The following is a 21,121-nucleotide window of genomic DNA, read 5'->3' on the forward strand; positions in this document are numbered from 1 at the left end:
TGAGTCGTCATTTACAATAGACCAAAGTCTGTGACTTGTGGTGAAGGAGGTCTTGGGTTGTGAAGTCTACATGCTCTCCCAGTGTCTACCTGGGTTCTCTGGCTTCATCCCACAGTCCAAACACATGCATGGAGTTGGGCTATTTTTGAAATATATTTATATTTGTTTGTAACTATTTCACATAGTGCACCTCACTTTTAAAGTCCAGATTTTCAGATATTTTAATGTATAAGTATTCTGAGCTTCTTTTTTTTCTGCACAAAGTATTTTAAAATATTCCTCAAATACAAAAAAAGGTTTTAGATTTAATTTAAAAAGGATGCATGGAAGAAACAGGCGATGAAAAAGTAGCCTGACTATGTTGACTTCTCTGTTACTGAGTCACCAGTTCATTTGCATTTTGGGATGAACATGATGCAAGGATACTTGAAAACATGCCTGAAATTTAAAAGTATGATTTTGTGGTATTATTGAAACAAGAAAATTTGCTTTGTAAGAAGAAGAGACAAGGATTCCTAAATAAATGTCATTTAGTGTTACAGGTTTTTTTTTAAACTCCATGTTGCAGATACGTGCAATACGTCTTGCACAAGGGAAACAGCACATGATAAACACAAAACTTTAACACACTGGGTCATTTTAGTCACTAAAACATCTTGGCTGTTTGAGGGTTAAACATATGAAGTGTACATGGTGAATACAATTGTACTGTTTGAGTGGGATCTGACATCAGGTGTTGACATTTTCTGTCTATTATCATTTTAATGACAGGATCTCACAGTGTTGTCATGATATCTGTCTCCTATGCTTCCACATTTGATTATAGTACTCCCAGCATAGGATTACTGTCTCCTAACAGCAGGTTGCAGCTGTGTGTAAGCACTGCAATGTACAGCTGTCTAGTTATTTTCATGGCATGTTCCAGCAAGGAGAAGTTTCATGAGTTCAGCACTGCACGAGGCTTTATGTCACCAAAAGTCTTCTTTAGAGGGCTTTGCACTCAAACAGCTCTGCCTTTAACACATAAACATGCACATATGCACACCCACACACCGGATGTATCCTCCAGCTGTGGAAGCAGGCCTACCAAATGATCCCAAGGGAAAACAGTGGGGAGCAAAAAGGGGGGTTAAAGGCAAGCGCAGAGAGATGGAGTTTCCTTATCTGGCCATGCTGCTTTGTACTTCTTTTTGAAACTCTAAAAGGTGGTTACTAGGGTTATTAACTCCCAAACACACATGCCAAACATAAACTTTTGGTTGGGTGACTCAGCTATTGTCTTACTCACTTAGAGATGCACACAAACAGACACAAAGAAACACCCCAAACCAATGTTCTGCCACACTTCATTAAAAGTGGCATGAGGGAGGTAAAGTGACCAAATGAAAGGGAAAAAGACAAAGTAGATATTTGACAAAGAACAAGAGGAATACGCTTCCTGCAGCTGTTTTACTGAGAGAGGAGGAGAGAGAGAGTGAGAGACGTTGAGGGAGGGAGGCAAGAGGAGAAGGAGGAAGGGAGGGAAAAAAAGCCAACTCATCTGACACAAACAGTGGGCCAAAGAAAGGGGAAGAGCAGGAGCAACACTGTCCAACAGGGGTGGAAAAATCAAAGTTGGAGAGAGTGAGAAAGAGCATAAAGAAGACAAGACAGAGAGGGAAAGAGCCTGAGAGACTCCACACAGACTGCAGACGGGAAGAAAAAACTGTTTTAACTAGGCAAACAAAAGAAGAGAGCAGGGGGTGAATGAGAGAGGGGCCCCAGCGTTCAGAGGTAAGGAAACTATTAGCCTGCCATGGCTGAATGGATGCATTTCAGTAAGATCAGACGTAGTGACGGCACTCCTATTTCTGCTCTGTGTCCAGTTGTTGCTATATATTTCCTCTATGCAATGAGTGTGTGTTGAGTTATGTGTGACAGATGAAACGGGGACAGAGGGAGGAGTGAGTGTGTGCGTAAAAGTGCGTTCAGCATACAGGGGTGAGAGAGTTTGGTTGGATCAAAGCTCCAGATGGACTTGAACGGGCTCTGGGTTCAGCTGGTTTGGTTTTCAAGTGAAGAAGTTGGAGTTTTAGATCCATGAAGTCTGAGCTAATGCAAGATACTGATTATCAATCGTGAACCTTTTAGAATCGGGGGGAGCTAATTTTATATCTGACATGAGAATATATACAAAGTCTGGAGGATTCATGGTGGATATAGATCTGTGCTTGTAGGCGGTAAGTAGTAGTATATTTTTTGTGTGAAAAAGCAACCACGTGATAGTTTGTGGCTCATTTAAAGTCAGAAAGTAAGAAGTAGTGGGGTATGCCTCACTAATACCACAGATGTCACAGTGAGCTAACTGGAAATGACACTACGGCTCACTTTATTTCATCTTTATATAAATATTTCTGGAGATTTCAGGCTTAGGTTTTTAAATCTTTAGGCCAGTCCCACATTTTTAGAGGATCTCAAAATCGATTTAAGGAGTTATGAAATCATTGTTGAAAGGCTTATGTCACTAACAAAACATTCTCAGTAGATACAGAGTTGCACGGCATACTTTTCTTTCTTTTTTTTAAACACATAAACTGAAGCATAAGGCTGATAAACCACCGAGGAGAGGCATACAAGTCAGTCACAGCTAACCCAGAATGGAGGTTAAAGATTTTACTTTCCTACCAGCTTATAAGGGATTTATACATAAATCTGCTATTACACTGACACAAGTAGTGTGGTTGCAACTCTAAAACGTAGTAAAAAGTATACAGTTTGTAGTAAACCGTGCAGTCACATTAATTAATATCATGACGGGAGCTCCCCCACCCCCACATTTTATCTGGAAACTTGGTCATACCCTGAGGAAAGCCAGAAAGCAAGAGGGAAAGGAAATCAGGGTCAAACGGGTTAAGAGAGAGGTTATTCTTTATTTTCATGACCTCTTGCAGATATCTGGGTTGCGTAATTTACAAGTCCTCAGTGGTGGTGATGAAGCAAACTGAGGCAGATTGAGGCCAGGAAGAGGCAGGACATTATTCTCTTAGCGGAGCATGTGATGCCCCGTGAACAGCAGGATGTTGAGGGAAGATCATTGAATCTAATTGTGAGCATAACGGAGCCATGAGGGGAGATGTCTGCAGGCAGGAAAAACAGGCCAGTCACGAAGGCTCTGTCAGGGTGGAGTTCAGCTTTTGGGTGCTTCGAGGATTTGAAGCAAAACTGCTGTGTGCTTAAATATTTAACTGGAAAACTTTCTCTTTTTTTGAGGTAGAACCACATGAACATAAAGTAACACTCAGCTAAGAGCACGATTACGTTCAAAGAAAGTGTGCTGTTTATGGGTCAATATTAAATGAGCAAAGCGCAACCAGCATGGGAAGAAAATGAGTGTGTGATAGGATGTGCCGACCCTTAGCCCCTGTTTATTTTCGGATAGCTCATGTTTCAGAAGCTGGGAATGCTGGGAGAGGACAGTCCATGTCTGCTGGTGTTGTCAGAGCTTCTGCACTATCCCAGCTGGGTCCTATTTACCGTACACGTCAACTTCCAACGCTTAGATGGGCGTACAAAGCCTCCATATTTGATTCAGTCACTGTGTTACGCCTGCTGTATAGCCTCACATTGGTCCTGACATGTGTTGCACTAGTTATTTATCTGAACAGATATGAAATGCCTTCATGTCATGGAGCCTAAAATAGCAGGAGAGAATTGATTTCCAACCCGGAGCACTTGTGCCAGTGGTGAATCATGTTGGTGCCAAGGGATTTATGGGAAGTGGTAATTTGATCAAATACATTATTATATAAAAGGGCTGATTTAATTTAAAGTTATCTCCACCCACTGAGCTATCACTAAGAGCACTGAAAAACACAACAAGGAGAAAGGGATAGCTAAATGCAGTAGACAGAGAAACAGTCCATCAAAAGTAACCAAGGAAATTGTTAAATAGATACATAAAAGTAAAAGATAAAGACTTGAAAATTGTGAATATGTAAAAATTACTACATTTAAAATAACAGAGTGGACTGGTAATTAGCTTAAATTAATATTTGCATCTTAAATTTATAAAATAAGTCAAATCCCTGTTTTATCCAGTAGTTTATCATGTAACCATTATAACATGAGTGGTGTCAGTGATGTTAGGTCTGTGGGGCATGTTTGATAAAAAAAGTACTCAAGTATTAAATTTTATGAAGTATCTGCATTTTGTACCTGAAAATAATTTTAGCTAAACGTATCCCTTGATTATTTCAAACATTTGACCCAAATACTGCAGCTGCAACAATCTAAAGCCAATAAATGAAAGGTGATAATGGCAGCTACATAAAGATCATAGTGAAAGGCAGCATGATAGAAAACATAGTCCAAACTAATCAGATATTCTTTACTTTCTCAGAAAACAGGATGTCGACCTTGCCATCAGAAAACAGCCTTGAAGATGCCTACAATCGCAGCTTCTGGATGGTATGTGTAACTGTGTGTGTGTGTGTGTGCGGGGCTCTGGCTTTGTGTGTTTACATGTTTATACCTTATGATGGGACAGGGAGATAGACTACACAAGATAGTTCCCCCCCCCATATCTCAAGTCTGAGCGAACATGCAGCCAAAACAGTCCAGAGTTTTGTCGTTCAGGCAACACAACTTTTTAAACAAGGCTGTGTTTTCACTTTTAAGTATGAATAGTTACTCTCCAAACTGCCTCGCGAGGATTTAACACAGCTCTCACTGAAGGCTTTTGGCTCATTGACTTATTCCATGTGTTTGTTTGGACTGAGTCTGGGGACCAAATAAAAAATGTTTTTTCCTATAAAAATTTCACTTAATGCTTTCACAGAAAGTTATTTTCTTTGTTTTTTTGTGCTCTTTTTTGCATGAGACTTAACAGAATAGTTTGATATATATACTTAATATCTTGCCACCAGCTAGCCTTAGAACTATGGGAGCCATTTCACTTCCTGTTGATCCCATTGTGGAAAATAACTGGCTGAAATTCAGTCTCAGGAGCAGCAGTGACAGCCCATATGTAGCAAATGAAAATACAGCTGAAATAATTCTATGCAGCTCCTTGTAGAGAAAAAAAGAAACCTGAAATGCTTGCATTCTGCTAATACATCTTAATTTGTTTGTTAAGAATTTACATCAGGACCACAAAGATGAGATGAGCGTATCCTGGATTATCCTCCTTTCTAAAACAAAATGGATTTAATGTTTTATTCAGTATGGGCTGAAATCGCTGACAGAGCCCATAAACTTGTCAGAAAAGTGTTTACAGAGATCAGCTCTGAGGACTGTCTTGCCATTGAATTATATGGGACAAGAGGTCTTTCTGCAGCCACAGGTATCGCCCCCTGGTGGACATGAAAAAGAAATCGGGTTTACGCATCTTCAAGCTGGCTTCACTTTTCAGACCTTGAAGCTTTCTCCATTTTTTACTGTCTTTGGACGTGACACACTTTCTTAAGCACACATTTCCAAATGACAACTAAAACAGATGTTAGAAGAGTAGTCAAGCCATAACAGAAACTTCCACATGTATACACAAAGCAGCTGGCTGTGGTGATTGAAGGTGACTGCTGTCAGGGGGGCTGCTGCTGCTTGATGAATAAATATAAATTGGCGAGTGCTGTAAAGTATCTCATGGTGCCTCAGTGTTCCCAGTACTGACAGAAAGGCCTTACTGAGGGTTCTGGTTTGGCTGGTTCAGTCAAGCAGGTGTCCCTATGCCTTATGTCTGAAGTGCAGAAGCCTGAGTTTGAGTCCACTCTCTCTCCTCCTCTTTCCTTTCTACGCTTCCCTGCAAAACTGTCAAAATGAAATCTTAAGAAAGAAAGATATTAAGTTAAAAAATAATCTAAAAATGTAACTATATTTTCTGTTTCAAAACCTCCTCTCCAAAATGGGCTACACGTCCATCGGGATCCATTCAGTGCAAACTGTATCAAGAAGTCTAAAAAGTTCTTGGTTATATTACATCGTTACACTTATTCCACCAGCATCTCCAGATCTCGCTAATTAACATGTTTATTTAATCCATAAGAAAACAACAGTACGCTTAGGACACGCTGATGTATTAATGATGGATGTGTCCCAGTCCCAGATCATTTCTTTACCTGGTGCAGTGATAACGAGGCTGCAGGCGAAGTGCCGAGCTCAGTTAACAGGCTGCAGCTTCACACTAAACAGAGACATCAGAGAGGTACAGAATAACATCTGCAGCACAAAAAGCAAAATAGGGATCAAGTTTAGACCTTCTGCTGCATTTTTATATACAATACAAAAGTGGCTTTTATTTCACAGCACCAACGTAGACAGAATGAGAAAAATAAACAGTCTGTAGAACAGACCTGTTTCCACAAACATAAAAGATAAATCCTAAGCATTATCTCTCTCACCGAAGCCCAAATGTACACACAGCACATCGGCCATATACCCATCTCTGTGAACTACCATGCACTCTGTTTACAAGTCATAGCCCAGTTTTGCCACCATATTTTAAGGCTGTAAACACTTCAGAGTGCCTGACTGTCTAATTTGAGTGTGCTGCCGCTTTAATATTGGCTTTGTCTGCCGTTGGCCTCGATTGGCTGCCCCACTTTCATCTCTCCCCTCCTGTAATTTGGAAGCCTCCTGTTGTGCTGGATGTGTTTCCAGGCCAGTTCCCGTCTGTGTCATCCTGCCGCCGTGCTCAAAGGCTGCCTGCCTGTCATTATACTGCAAACTTCAGCTTTTCGGTTTTGCATTGGCAAAGTCACCTCAACTTTATACATAGTGAAAACAGTCTCTGGACCCAGTGCATGCCCCTTTTAAAACATTAATGCCCTCCTTTGCCACAGTTATATGAAGGGATTATATCCCCTATTATATGCTTTATTATATTAAATAAGGGCATTCTGTGACACGTGCATGTCTGCTACTAAAGTAAATAATGCCATTATCACATATTTCAAACACATTTTCACTTGTTTTCAAGTAGAAAACTAAAGATTTAAGAGTTTAATTTGTAACAGACTTTCTTTTCCTTTCTAGAACAAACATTTTTGACTCGCTTTCCCTGAATCTGTCATCTGCTCTTTGCGTGAGTTGCGGTAAAGTCACTTTGGAGTATCGTCTGGAAATGTTTCTTTTATGCCATTTCATCTTTTATTAATACTTTTACTGCCATTGCCATCACTACCTTTTACTTATTATACATTTACTTTAAAACTTTATCACAGCTACGAAGCAACAGAGCAGCGTCTACTGTGGTACTACTACACTACTACCAGCTAATACTTTAACTTGACACACATATGCAGGTTGTGAAACATAAAATCTGGAACACGTCAATTTCATCATCCCATCCATTCATCTACATTTAACACTAATGCAGTTCTATAATGAAAACCCGCCAGGCTTTTAACAGTTTGAATGTGATCATTTATTTATATGAGAGGTAATTTTTTTTCAGCAGAAGTCTTTAGTCATTTCCTTCGATACCGCTTTTGTTGCTTGGACTGATTCTCTAGTAGCGGATTTGCATCTGCCTCGGTTATTGGCCAACTGGGTCTCTGCAGCGTTGCCGCTGGCCTCAAACTGGATTCCTCAGCTGTTTCTGCTTAATTCGCAGACGAGTGAGGAAAGTCAGTGCAAACCACAACAGAGGCAAAAAGAAAGAAAGGATAGAGGAGGAAGGAGGAGGGCGCTCGTGTGAAACACTCCGAGTGATCGTGATTAAAGCATTTAAAACTACAGTGTTTCATTAAAGGCACACTGAAGGCTCTGATTGCTTTTTTTGAAGGGTGTTAATACAGACAATGAAAAACTTTTACATTCAGGGTCTTCGTCCTTCTACGTGCAGCACTCTTTAAAGCACTCTAAATTACACTTGAACAAAAACATCAAAATGCAGGAATAGTAAACAAATCATTTGCAATTAGAATGAAAAAGACAAAATATGAGTTAAGAAAAATGTCACATTATAATAAAGATGCCCTGCATCGGTTGATTGCTTTAGTTACCTGAAGCACAAAACTGCATATTTGTTTCATGTTTGCTGCTGTTGTCCCTGCATTTAATTAACTGCTAATTAAGAGTCCCATTACAGACTTTGGACATTGGAAGCAAAGGCTGTTGTTGTAACTCTGGAGGCTTATCATCTTACACTGAATTTGCCAAAGAAAATAAGTAAAGAAGCGTATTCTGTGTTACAGTATCCAAAAGTATATGACACACTGAAAGCACGCAGACAGTTTTACTATAGTCTCTTGGAGCTATCCAAGTAAGCCATGTCTGTGAGCCAACACGTACAAAACCCGTAACCAGAGCCCCGATATTGAGGTTATTAGTTACATGTGTGTTTGACAGGTAAAACGTTGGCTTTAGGGACGTCTTGTTCACTCATGTCTCCTTTGTATTTTTTGTGGTATTTACATCAACTATATTGCCTCAAGTAATTTAAAACAGCATGGCGAACAATCACACTGAAGCAGCTGTCTAAATGTGTCAGTGACAACCAGATAGAGTCTGACAGAAAGTGAAAAACAGAGTAGGAGTCAGTGCTGAGAAGGAGCTGATGACAGCTGCCAGGAAAATTGCAGAGATTTCCAAATTCCACATCCACAAACAACACACTTGCTTCAGAGATGTTATTACATTTAGGGCCCTGCCTCTGCTGCTCTCTTGTCCTCACTCTGTCTGGCTTTTTATGGACGGGCTTCGACCGCGCCTCACGCTGTGGCCGGCATTTGTGCTACCAGCGGAAACTCAGTGCCAGCGAAGTGTCACTCGTGGCACGTGGGAGGATTAGCCTTACATTGCTGCTGCAGCGTCACAGCTATGGAAGGACTATGATGGAAGGGTAGCATTTCTACCTAATATTTTTGTCTTTTGTACTACAAAACAAAGGAATACTAAACATTCAAGAAATCACGCTTATGTGGACTTTCAGTTTCATAGGGGATGCTTTCACTTACTGAATCCAACATTTTGATTTCATGCATTAACAGCAGGAAGAGTCTCACGTAGCGGTCATCGTCTGTTCAAAGAGTTTTCCATACATTATTTGTGAAAAGTAAAATAAAATTCAGTTTTCTTTTCATGTTGGTATTTTATTAAGAAGCATGTGGAAATAATTTTAGCTGTTTAGCTCAATTCACTCTTATCCTTGGTAGCACCCTCTGCTGTACCCCAGATTTAACTGCAGCCAACGTCTGCACAACATGATTAACAGGAAGACAGTAACGGGTGTATTTCATTTAGCTGCTGGTACTGTGCATTATTCAATGGAACTTAGTAAGACGTCATTATGACAATAATTTAGAGGATCATTTAGAGAAACACACCCATGTAAAAGTCTAACTAAATGAAATCAGTACTATATATATTTACTATACATATGTAGAGTGAATGTGTGCAGCTGGAGTCTGCTTAGCATTGCTGAAGCAACTGACAGCAAACCTCCAGAAAGTTACAGTTTCTGGCTAACAAATATTCTGGCACAAAACCATTAAAACAAATCATTGTTTTAAACACAAAATGTAATTAGTGAGCTTTTGATGAGCTTTAGATATGTTGGAGGCTTTGTTTAAAGCCAGGCTTTAAACAAAGCCAAGCTTTGTTTGCAGTTCCTGACTGCAGTCATATATTAAGGGAATATTTAAGAGAGGGCTCAATCTTCTCACCTCTCTCTCATTGAGCTTCCACAGTATTGCAATCAAATGTCATTTTGAGTACAGATTATTAGTTGTTGCCAGGAAAATTGCTTCTGATATGTTATTAGTGTGCAGTAAGGTTTGAACATGCAGGATCCACGGCTCAGCAGTCGCTGACTGGAGCTTCCATTCAAGGGTTTAAACTGTACTAAATGTAGTTAAACAGTTACCCTTAAAATATGCGGCAAATTTATTTAAAATTTAGACAAGGATTTGAATTCCCTTTTCTTGAGGACAAAATGACTTGCTGTTCAAACCTTCTGTTTACGAGGGGCAGCCAATCAGAAGACGGCTAGGTTAAAGGGAAGGGGGCAGACACAGGATTAAGTGAGGGTCTGCACCAAGATCCATCATAGGTTAAATAAGGATTATTTTAAACTGTGACCCATACTAAGCTACTCTAGTAGAGCCCGAGATTAAAAACATGGAGCTGGAAATGACCATAATAGGTCTGCTTTGAGTAATCTAAACAACAAAACTGAGTTACTATAAAAAACCAAGCTTCAGGCAGTGGATATTTGCCCTAATATTTCTACTTATAATAGTCTATTTTTAATATGTTACGAATATTACAAATTAGGAGCAGTAGTAGTAACAAGCACCAGTAGCAGTGTGCTTGCAATACCAGTTGGAGTAATCTTTTTGTTTGTGTTATTCAGTTTTGGGTCTCCATATTTCCAGGAATAAACTGAACAAATGTACCGTTTTGGATTCTCTGGCACTGAAATAATAAAACTAAAGAAAAGAAACTAAATCACTGAACACTGGAACATTTTTTGTTAACTTCTAACTTTTTAAAGCCAAAAAAATTAAAAGACTTTAGAGTTTAAAGCATCAAATCCATTTAACCTTCCATCCACTTCATGTGTTTATGATGTGGAAAGCAAATCTTCCTCTCTCTTTGTGTCCTGGCAGCCTGGGAACTATCAGCGCACTGTGAAGCGAACAGAAGATGCTTTCCAGGCCTGTAATGACATAGTGGCGTGTTTCCAAGAGAGAGCGCGCGTGGAGAGGCAGTACGCCCAGCAGCTCAGTGAATGGAGCAACAAGTGGAAGCCGGTGGTGGACTCTAGTAAGATCAGTAACCTCAACACATATGATGAATGTGGAAATGATATTATTTCAAAATCCTGTCCCAATTATTACTGAAATACAGAAGTAATTTTAATGGTGTGTCATCTTCTTCTCCTCCTCCCTCCCTCAGGTCCTCTATATGGCTCTCTTATGAAGGCTTGGCAGTGTTTTCTGTCCTCCGCCGACAGGCTTGCCGCCCTACACGCCACCATCTGTCGCTCCCTGGTGTCGGAGGATGGGGACCGGGTTAGGACCTGGCAGAAGGACACCTTCCACAAGAAGTTATTTGGGGGTTTCAAGGAGTCCCACGACACTGAGACGGGGTTTGCACGTGCTCAGAAGCCGTGGGCCAAACGACTTAAAAAGGTCAGATTTTTTTCCAGATTTGTTTATGGTAGTTACACATCGTCATATTAATTAAAAGCTTTTGTCTGATCTCAGTCACTGAGCTGCGTACAAAGATATAAAATGCCACATTAAAGTTAGTTTAGTATGTTGTGAAGCAATAAATTACATACTAAGGCAGCCACTAAAGTACTGTTTGTCTTGGCGCTTGTGTAACAAACACAGTGTGATGTGTGTCTTGGCAGCTGTTATTTGTCACACTGCTTTGATAGGGATAATCTTTGAACAATATGTTCTTATTATTCTTTTTTCTGCACACATGCTTTTTGCCTCTATGAGCACTTTGTTTTAGAAGCAGTTTCAAAACGTACAGTATTATTTTACATTTAATTAAGCTCTTCCCAAATTCAGTCTTAAAAAATAAAGAATTTGTTTTTACTGATATGTAAATTAACAATAAACTTGCAGCCTGGAGGCTTTTGAACACCGCTTCCATCTTACTCACTGCATGACATTGTTACTCAATCAACATTTTGACCACCCAATTTCTCATTTAATGAAATCTTTAATGAAATAAGCTTCACCGATGCAATATTTTACTTCCTGATTTTGAGAGAAAAAAGTGGAGTGTAGTTCTTGCGCTCCAGCAGCAGTACACCTGTTCCTAAAGAGAAACGTAGCTAATAATTTTTTTTGCAATTTATTTTAGTTTTTCTAGTGGTTAAAACTCCAAAGTGATCAGAGAGGTTGAAGTCATGTGTTTTTGTTTTAGATTCTAAAGATTTAGCAAACACATTAGCTTCATTTATCAGACCTGAGAGGCTACACACATGTTTAATTAGCATTGCAACCACTGATAATATATAAAATGAGGATGTAGCCATCTTGACATTACACATTGGTTTTGGACTCTGCATTTTGAAGCCATAATGTCAGCTGCCATGTTGTTGTTGCACTTTATATGAGTAAAAGGGTGCTAAGTAATTAGCGAACGCTAGCATATTTGGTTAGCAAGTTGCATTCATAAACTGATCAACTACCCAGGTGCAACACACACTATTAGTTGAACATTTTAACATGGAAGTCTGTGGAGATTCACTCACTCTTGTGAAGCCAGCCTCAAGTGGTCACCAGAGGAACTACAGTTTTTGCTACTTCCTGCTTAACTTCATTTTGCTTAGCTTCTCTGGAGGTTTATTCTGGAGTCTAACTTAGTGCTAGTGGAGTCCATGTAAAGTCTCTGTAACCACTAGAGGGCATCAATACATCTTTTATATACAGTCCATGGCTTCACAACTCCACTCCAGACAGCTCTGGTCATCATGACATTTTAATGTTCGCTTCTGGGAGCCTTTTCTCTGTGACATTCCCAAGCCTTATTTTGCGCCAGTGCCAGAAACCCAGTTCTCAAGAGTGTTTGTGTTCTGATGCAATGAGCCACTTGAATCTGTACCTTACTGTGAAATGAGAGCAGCAAGGGACATGCATCAAAAATATAAATTTGCCTCAAAAGACGAGCCCTTAGGGGATCAATTTTTCATATGTACTAGAAGTGACTGTGGCATCGCAGATGGTTTCTCATTAAGTAAATGGCCTCAATTCAAATACTATATTTAGAAAACAGGAAGCTAATGCACTGCTATTTCAAAATGAATTTATTCAGTAATGTGCTTTTCAGAGTCAGGTGCATCTTAGCTTAAGTGCCTCTGAAATGCCTGTAAGTGAATTGTATGATTCCTGGTGTTAGTGTAATCGGTGTATTTCTATCCTTGTCTATTGTGCATTGACTCCATATAGTCAGTCTGTGCTTTGGTTTGCATCCACAGCTGGATAAAGCAAGAAGAGCATACCATAAAGTGAGCCGTAAAGAGCAGGTAGCCAGAGAGCGAGAGGCACACGCTCAGGGAAACCCGGACGTCTCCATAGACAAACAGAAGAAGATCCAGGAGGAGAGAGAAGTGGCTCAACAGGAGGCCGAGAAGGTGCACATCACATGTCACTGTACTGTCCACTGTGGAGTTTCTGGCCTCGGAGCATTTTTTAAAAAAAAATCATTGCATAATTAATAATTAATTAAAACAGGTGAAGCATGAAGGATGAGTTACGGAATCTTACTTTGGAATCTGAGTAGATCCGTACCTTACCACTGATGCTCCGTGGAAGGGTGCCTGTTACAATCCTGGTTTACCAGGAGAAAAGGGAGTGACATTAATAAACCACAGGGAAAAGGTTTAGTGACTGTTAAGTAGTTTATTGTGTTCCTTTATGGTTTTAAACTAATAAATCAGAGGTGTAAAGCATGTGGATGCACCTCCACATGCTAAGTATGTGATATCAGTATTCTAGTTAACAAAAGCAAAGAAATTAATTACACGTCTTACTAGCCTGTCCAAAGCAAACGTTAGAGAGAAAAGAAGGACCCTTATTACTAGTATCTCTAATAAAAGGAATCTAACTGTGTGGTGAACAATAATACAAGTACTGTTACCTTTCCTAATTTACAAATTCCCCAAATGGAGAGCAAAAGAAGCAGGTTAATGAATCAGAACCTAGCAGGCGTAAACCCTTCACTATAAATTACGTGACCAAAGTACAAGTAACCATTCCAAACATGGAAAAGACTGCTCCCTGGCCTGACAGCCCCTTTTAAAGCAGCTGCAATAATTAGCCCCGCTGTGGTTGGAGTATGGCGCCAGATGAATCAAAGTGGCAGCAGGTAAAACACAGAAGGAGCAAACAATTGAGGAAGGCAGGATGACGGACAGGTGCCAGCACCAATCAGCAGCATAGTTAGTCTCCAGAGTAGCGCAGACAACAGTCAAATTATACAAACGGGACAGAGTGGAGCGACCAAGGAGTGCAAGAGTGCTGGAAATGTTTCATGTGGTTTAAATCAATCGTCTTCATATCCTCTCACAAGTTTATGACGTGGTTTCTGCTGTTGTACTGTGAATAATGTCTACTTCACAGGAAACCTTTAATGTCAGCACTGGGCATGGGTGAAGTGTTATATCAAGTTAAAATTCATTACCAGTTATGTGGACTGTATAGTCTATGGGAGGTTAAATGTTGCAATTTTTTGCTTTGTTAATATTTTTAATATTTTTATATCAGTTAATCTCCTGACTGAACCTGGTGAAATCATTTTGAAGTGGTTTTGTTTATCTTGGCGAGCTAGCTTCAGTTTATCAAAGGGTTTTTTTTAGAAGACTGTTTTCCCAGAGTTCTTTGTTTCGCATGTTTTTAGTGGGATGAAAAGTTTTGTGTAAGACATTCGACACACATTTAATACAATTTTTGTTTTGCTTTTTTGATAGTTAGATTTCCACCGCTCAAGTTTTATTTGCCAATTTGGTTTGAAATACTTTCAGGTCCGTGCCCGCTACGAGAAGGTCCTGGAGGAGGTGAACAACTATGCTCCTCGCTACATGGAGGAGATGGAGTCCGTCTTTGACCAATCACAGGAGGAGGAGCGCAAGAGGATTGTATTTCTCAAACAGGCTTTCCTCTCCATCCACAAACACCTGGACATTACCAACAATGAGAGGTGAAGCACGGTGCTTTGTACGTGTGTGGTGTTGAGAAAAGGTGCTGCTGCCGCTGCTGATTAGAAGATTGATGTATTTGATTAAACAAGTAGCACAGATTTGTGTTATGTGTGAACCCTGCAGCTTGTGTCGGGCTGTCTTTAGAGTTAAGTATGTTGAAATCAATAATTTGACTTAATTTACCTCTAATTAAAAGCTATACCACTACATATTAGCACATCACCGACTCTCTTCTACTCTAATAAAGGAAATACTGGATACGATGGCAACTTAATTACTTTATAAAAATGAGCCAAAGCCACAGGGAGAGGAGAGAAATTATATACACTATTAATCTGCTTAATTTGGGGGGAACACTTAACTTAAAGTGTCCTGGATTGCAGTGCAAGTGGATTAAGTATGTTTTTAATTATATAATCATCAGTATCCAGAGTACACATAAAATTTGTAACATATATTCCAGATCATTGGGTTTCTTATAGCATGGTGTTTATTAAGTACTATGAGGCATACTATACCTAAAGGACACAGGGTATTTCCAGCAGTGTGAACCTCTCTGAAGCTAAATGTGAGAAAAGAGCTGTGGAAAATATCCAAAATTCACATGAGACAGCATGACTGTTTTTGATAAGTAGGATTATTAGAGAAGATATAACCTTTTCCAGCAAAATTTTAGGAACGGATCAGCATAGATTAAAATCAAATTTGAGATTTTCGTGTTTATCTCTCGGCATTTAGTGTGCAGGCCGTGTACAATGAGCTCCACAACACACTGATGGCCATCGATGAGCAAGAGGACCTTCGCTGGTGGAAAAACACCCACGGCCCGGGCATGCCAACTGACTGGCCTCACTTCCAGGTATTTCCCTTTATTTTCCAGCATTTTAAGTTTAACTCTGTGCACTTTATTTATGTTACTTTTATTCCAATGGTTTTTCAGGAATGGACACCTGAAAAGAAAAGCAAAAAAGGGAAAAAAGAAGTGGAAAAATCAGGAACAATAGAGAAGAGGTGAGGATATTATTCCGAACGGGAACTGTTAACGTTGTCTAGCTTTTTTCGAAGCAAACAAAGATTAATCTCTTCTCTTTTTTCCACTGACAGCGTGATGATCGGGGGAGTGAGAGTAAGAGCTCTGTATGATTACGTCGGCCAGGAGACAGATGAGCTGTCCTTTAAAGCAGGTAAACACCGTCCACTGCAAGATGAATGACGTCACTGTGAACTCAGCCGCTTCTCTGTATATTCATATTTTGAAGCCTCAGCCTTGGCTTTAAGGCTGTAGTCATGTTTTTGGAGCCAGAATGTGGACCATATTTGGAGGAGAGGGCGCAGGGCTCACATAAACACTTTCCTGCCGAGTGTATGGGCTCAGTCACACATTCTGGCTCACACTGAATACAAAATTAAGTCCATACCATATTTCAAAGTGGAGGATTAGCTGTCATATGAAACCACACACTCATTGGCTCGCAAACTTTCAATTCCAATGGGGTAGCCAGTCAGAACTGACCCTCTTTGTTAGGTTTTTGCATCCTATAAGGTCAACAGCAGAAATGCTTTTCTCAGTGACCTGAAGCTGTCATTCAAAGAGGCCACACTGCTACATTAGTGTCGAGTCAAGTCATTCATTTGTACTGTACATTAAAAAATAACCGTTAACAATCCAAGTATACAAAAGTATATGAAATATACAGAGACCAGCAGTGCCGACGTATTTTGGTCTCAGTGTTTTAAGTTGATTTTAAGTTTTTAGATTCTTTTTCTCACAGTTTTTGATTATTGTTGGGTTCCTGTTTCACGTCTTTATTATCCTAGTATAGTGCACCTTATTTTCTTTGGTTCCTGTTTCTAGTTCACGATTATTCTAGTAATGAGTTTCAGTGTTGTTTTGTTTCATGTCTTGGTTGCTATTCGTTGCAGTTATACTTTGCAGTTCCTTCCTCTATCTCATCTTTCTGTTAGTGTCTGCACCACATTTTTCAGGTCTGGTGTGATTTTAATGTGTCTTTTGGTTGTTTTCTTTTTATATGTTGAAGGCTGTGTTCCTTTCATGCCTTGCATTATTTTTACTTTTTCCTTTAGTGATTCTTTTCATCTGTGTCTCAATCCCTAGGGTCTTGCTCTTTTTTTTTGTTGTTACTCTATAAGTTTTCCCAGATTATTTGATAGCTTTTGTACATTTTGATTAGTTGTCCTTATTTACCCATCTTGCCTTTTCTGGACTTTAGTATATCAGCTTGAAAATAAAGCTAGAAACATATATAATGTATCGATTGCAACTTTATCAGAGAATCTTTGGGTATTAGCTTTTGAAGGCTGCCTCAAGTGGCCGTTAGAGAAACTGCACTTTGGTGCCTTACTTGCTGAAAGCACCCCTATACAGCTTTATTTCAAATGTACTACGACTATTATTACATGAAATTACTAAGCAGAATGGTTTGAATCATTGATTTTACAGTTAAATAAAATATACGTTTGAGCTGTTATAGGCTCTTTTTTATGGTTGCTGGCCTGACAAAACAAATATAAGGGTTATAAGGCTTCGCTCACCCCAACTGTTTGCAGAAGATGGCCGCCCCTCCCTGAGCCTGGTTCTGCCGGAGGTTTCTTCCTGTTAAAAAGGAGTTTTTCCTTCCCACTGTTGCCAAAGTGCTCATAGGGGGTCATATGATTGTTGGGTTTTTCCTCTGTATGTGTTATTGTAGGGTCTACCTTACAATATAAAGCACCTTGAGGTGACTGTTGTGATTTGGCGCTATATAAATAAAATTGAATTGAATAGATGTTTGAAAAATTGTTGTAATAGTTTTAAAAAACAAATACAGAAATTAATTTTCTCTTCTTCCCTCCAGGTGAAGAGTTTCTAAAGATCGAGGATGAGGATGACCAAGGATGGTGTCGAGGGAAGAAGGATGATGGGTGGGAGGGGCTTTACCCAGCCAACTACGTGGAGGTGGTGTAGTTACCTGAATGTGAAAGATCTTTGTTATGTCAAATACCACATGACAGCCTGAGTAAATATATAAACATCTAAAAACACAAAATCAGTGCTGTAAAAGTCCACATAAAGTAGCTGTTAGCCAAAGAAGCGTGTCAGCACAAGGCGATGGAAATTTTGGCATACAGAGATTTTTAAAAGTGCCCAGGTTTGTAATCTCTTGAAGGACTTTTGATATATGTTTTAATATACACACTATGCATAGACCACTTGTATTGAAGCCATATAAATAAACAATACTTTAATGTAAAGAAAGAAATAACATGATGGAGTATAACGGTACACAGTTATTTGGTGCTGGAGTCAGTGGTGTAGCCAGAAAATTTTAAAGGGGTGGCCAAGCTAAGACCATTACATCCATCGTCACATGGATTTTTATTTTTCCTGCATGGAAAATCACTGCAGGTCAGAGAATGTAGGAGTATGTTTGTACATAGCCCTTTAATAGGTGTCATTATTGGTTATGTGGGGTGGCCACAGGGCTAGTCTACAGCAGCCATCTCCTGCCACCCCTTGGCTTATCCCCTGAATAAAATGTGTGTGGGACTGCTATTTTCTTTAAGCTGTTTTTTAAGCCTCATGCTTTTAAAATGCTCACAAAGCCTCACAATATATGAAGAAAGCGTTGCTAAAACTGTGATTATAATTATTCCGAAGCAGCCGTACAGTTGGAGTCAGCCTAATAGATGCAGAAAGCCATGTCGACTGTATTCCTCTTCTGTTTTTGTGGTTTAAAGGAACAGAAAGTCATTAGGGATCCTGTATAACCCTCAGTTAGCCCACAGTGAAGCTGTGTTACCCACACCAGCATCAACTCACACCCCACAAAGTCCAATGCTGTCTTAGTTCGTACCGAGTTGACTTAAATCAGCTTTCATCACTATTTTCCTATTAAGAATTTATTGCTTGACTATTTGTATGTGATAGAGATTGAACCCAGTGGCAAACCCAGAAGAGAATCCAGAGAATATTCTCTGAATATTTCAGCTCACTGGTTTTATTCTTTCGGGCTTACAGCTTTACAGTTTTGGTTCACTCTTACTCAAGCTGAGAAAATGCTCTTAAAATCCACTGAATGTGACCTTAGCAGCACCAGCACCAGCTACAGCAGACAAACAAACACATTTAGCAGCTAAATCACCAAATATTTCCAACAAGGCTAAAAACACAACTAAATGTTTTTATATTGCTTCAAATTTGTTTATCAATTTGCAGCTGTTCATCATTTTGAAATTCTTATTGCTTGTCCTTTTCTGCCCAGCCTCTGCATCAGTGAGGGAAGTGCTTGCAATCAGGGTTGCCATATACTCTTTGTGAAGGCAACACGATCATCACTAGTTTGTTTCCACTGACCCCAATCAGTCAGTCCAAGTTTAACACCCTGCGCTGGAATGACACTGCAGTTTAAGAAACAGTTTATGGTGTAATATTTCTTCACCAGTACTGTACCTGCTAAACTGAACCAGTAACTGTTAGAGGTCTGTTAACACGTATTACATTAAAAACAAGCAGGTATATTAAAGTGCAGGTTATTATAAACACACTTATTCTTCACGCCTTCTTACAAAATACGATGAAGGCTGAAAAACAGATTTAATAACACGCTGACATAAACAATAAAACTTCCTACCTTGTTAGCATCCATTGCATTATATTCTTACACACTCACTAAATTTTGTATTCCTACGCTTTGTTATTCATTACCACTCACACAGCATATAAACAGGACAGCTTTACAGTCATTAGAAGCCATATTTTGGGATAGTGGGTCAGCCAGTGGCTTGTGGGCTTTCACAGAAGACATGATAAGTGTTGCACTCATTGTGCAAGGCTGGGCCCGAGCTATTTTAGCAACTAAAATGTCTGAGTGGGGTTATTTAATACCCCGTTATATTTATTCAGGACTACTTCGTTTCTATTTGTGTTTGTTATACCTACTTATTCCTCTACCTGTGATAGATTTTCCAGTGTTAACACGAGCTGTTTTCAATGTCACTTTGGGCATTAAGTACCTGCGAAGAACATTGCAATATAGATTTAAATAAAAACCTGCAATGTTAAAAAAAATCATACATGGATTGCAGGGATCATACATATGACTTCGCACAACTATCAGTTACCCCTTGCACATCAATGTGCCACCTCATGTAAAACACCATAAAAACTGTGGGAAAGGTTCAGTTCAGCTTTATCATATATCGCCAAATCACAACAAATTCCCCTTTTTATTTTGTAAGATAAAGACCCAACTATGGTACAGAGGTGAAAGTTCATTATAGGAAACATTTTAGCAGATAAATATACACAACTTCAAACAGATACAAATGTAAAGATCTGTAGAGCAATTGAGATAACAGAAAACTGCCCAACTAGCTGTGTGACCCAACCTGCATACAAGAAGTAAATCTGTTTCCAAGAAAGCATTTTTCACCTCACCTGCCTGCTGCTGGCTGGCTGTCTCATTTTTAAGTTCAAATTTGTTCAACTCTGCAGCACAAGTAATTGAAAATATTAGGTTTAGATGTGAAAGTGCCTTTGCACTGAACCTCAGAATCCCCTCCTGGTTAGGAGGCCTTTCAAAGTTTAGCAACTCTATCACGAAAATCATAAATGAGGTGCATGCAGGCCTTTGAAGATCAAAGAGGAAAAGTGCTTAAAGATGAAGTCCATTCATGATTTAAAAATTTTGATGTTGCACCTTCAGTTAAAGGAGAAGTCTTTCTCCAGGTGAGCCCTATTATCTGTCATTATGGGTCACAATGATCTTTGCTGTGGGACTAAAATCATTAAAGCATTAAGTTGCTTTTAGAAAAGGAGAAAATGTCATGGGGAATAGTAATATTTCTTAGCATGTCACACTGTTCCTTCTGGGTAACTCCTGGGGAACAGTTAGTCTTTCTGTCTGTCTGTAATATCTAATCTTCTGTTATTAGATTGTACCTATCACAGAGAGCATCTTTACCAAAGTGAGGAACGTGCTGGGTTTGCCTATTATAGTATCTCTATATGTGCTGTTGCTGTGTGTCGTTCTTTGTCATGTAAATGTATGACCTTTCAAATCCCCTGTCTTTTTAAAATAAAAACCGAACTTGTTACACAAACAAAAGAAGTGTTATTAGATGTGGGATGGAAACAATAAGTGTGTGTGTTGTGTGAGACAGAGAAAAAGAGTCATTATTCTGTGTGTGTGAATTATGAATCACTATGACATCACCCCCTGGAGTCCCACAGTCCTCCCTGTGGATGTTATTACATGTACACACACACATACTCACACACACACAGTCATTTTTAAGTCTTGTGTCCATGTCAAGAGAGCTGTATCCAGGTCAAATGCTGCTCTTTATCTCGATGACTCCTCTGCAGCATCAGATGTATTCTTACATCAGCTCATGGCCGTCAGCCAAGAAAACTACTTCACCCTGATGTTTATGTTTAAGCCGGCCAATAGCAAAAAGTGAAAATGATAAGACTGAGTGCAT

General features: G+C 39.4%; 1 protein-coding gene across 2 annotated transcripts; it reads left to right on the forward strand.

The window, feature by feature from the left end:
- Window positions 1–1,556: 1,556 nt before the first annotated feature.
- Window positions 1,557–20,736, forward strand: si:ch211-51c14.1 (protein kinase C and casein kinase substrate in neurons protein 3). Of its 2 annotated transcripts, none has more exons than XM_063472388.1 (10): window positions 1,557–1,773; window positions 4,379–4,446; window positions 10,587–10,743; window positions 10,876–11,111; window positions 12,917–13,072; window positions 14,462–14,637; window positions 15,377–15,497; window positions 15,579–15,649; window positions 15,743–15,822; window positions 17,494–20,736. In XM_063472388.1, the coding sequence occupies exons 2-10, from the start codon at window positions 4,387–4,389 to the stop codon at window positions 17,601–17,603; spliced, it is 1,167 nt and encodes a 388-aa protein (XP_063328458.1). In that variant the 5' UTR covers window positions 1,557–1,773; window positions 4,379–4,386; the 3' UTR covers window positions 17,604–20,736. The 2 variants fall into 2 exon arrangements, with proteins under 2 accessions (XP_063328458.1, XP_063328457.1); XM_063472387.1 differs by lacking the exon at window positions 1,557–1,773 and adding an exon at window positions 2,002–2,219.
- The last annotated feature ends 385 nt before the right edge of the window (window positions 20,737–21,121 follow it).

This window comes from Pelmatolapia mariae, linkage group LG4 (genome assembly GCF_036321145.2).
Source record: "Pelmatolapia mariae isolate MD_Pm_ZW linkage group LG4, Pm_UMD_F_2, whole genome shotgun sequence".
NCBI lineage: Eukaryota > Metazoa > Chordata > Actinopteri > Cichliformes > Cichlidae > Pelmatolapia > Pelmatolapia mariae.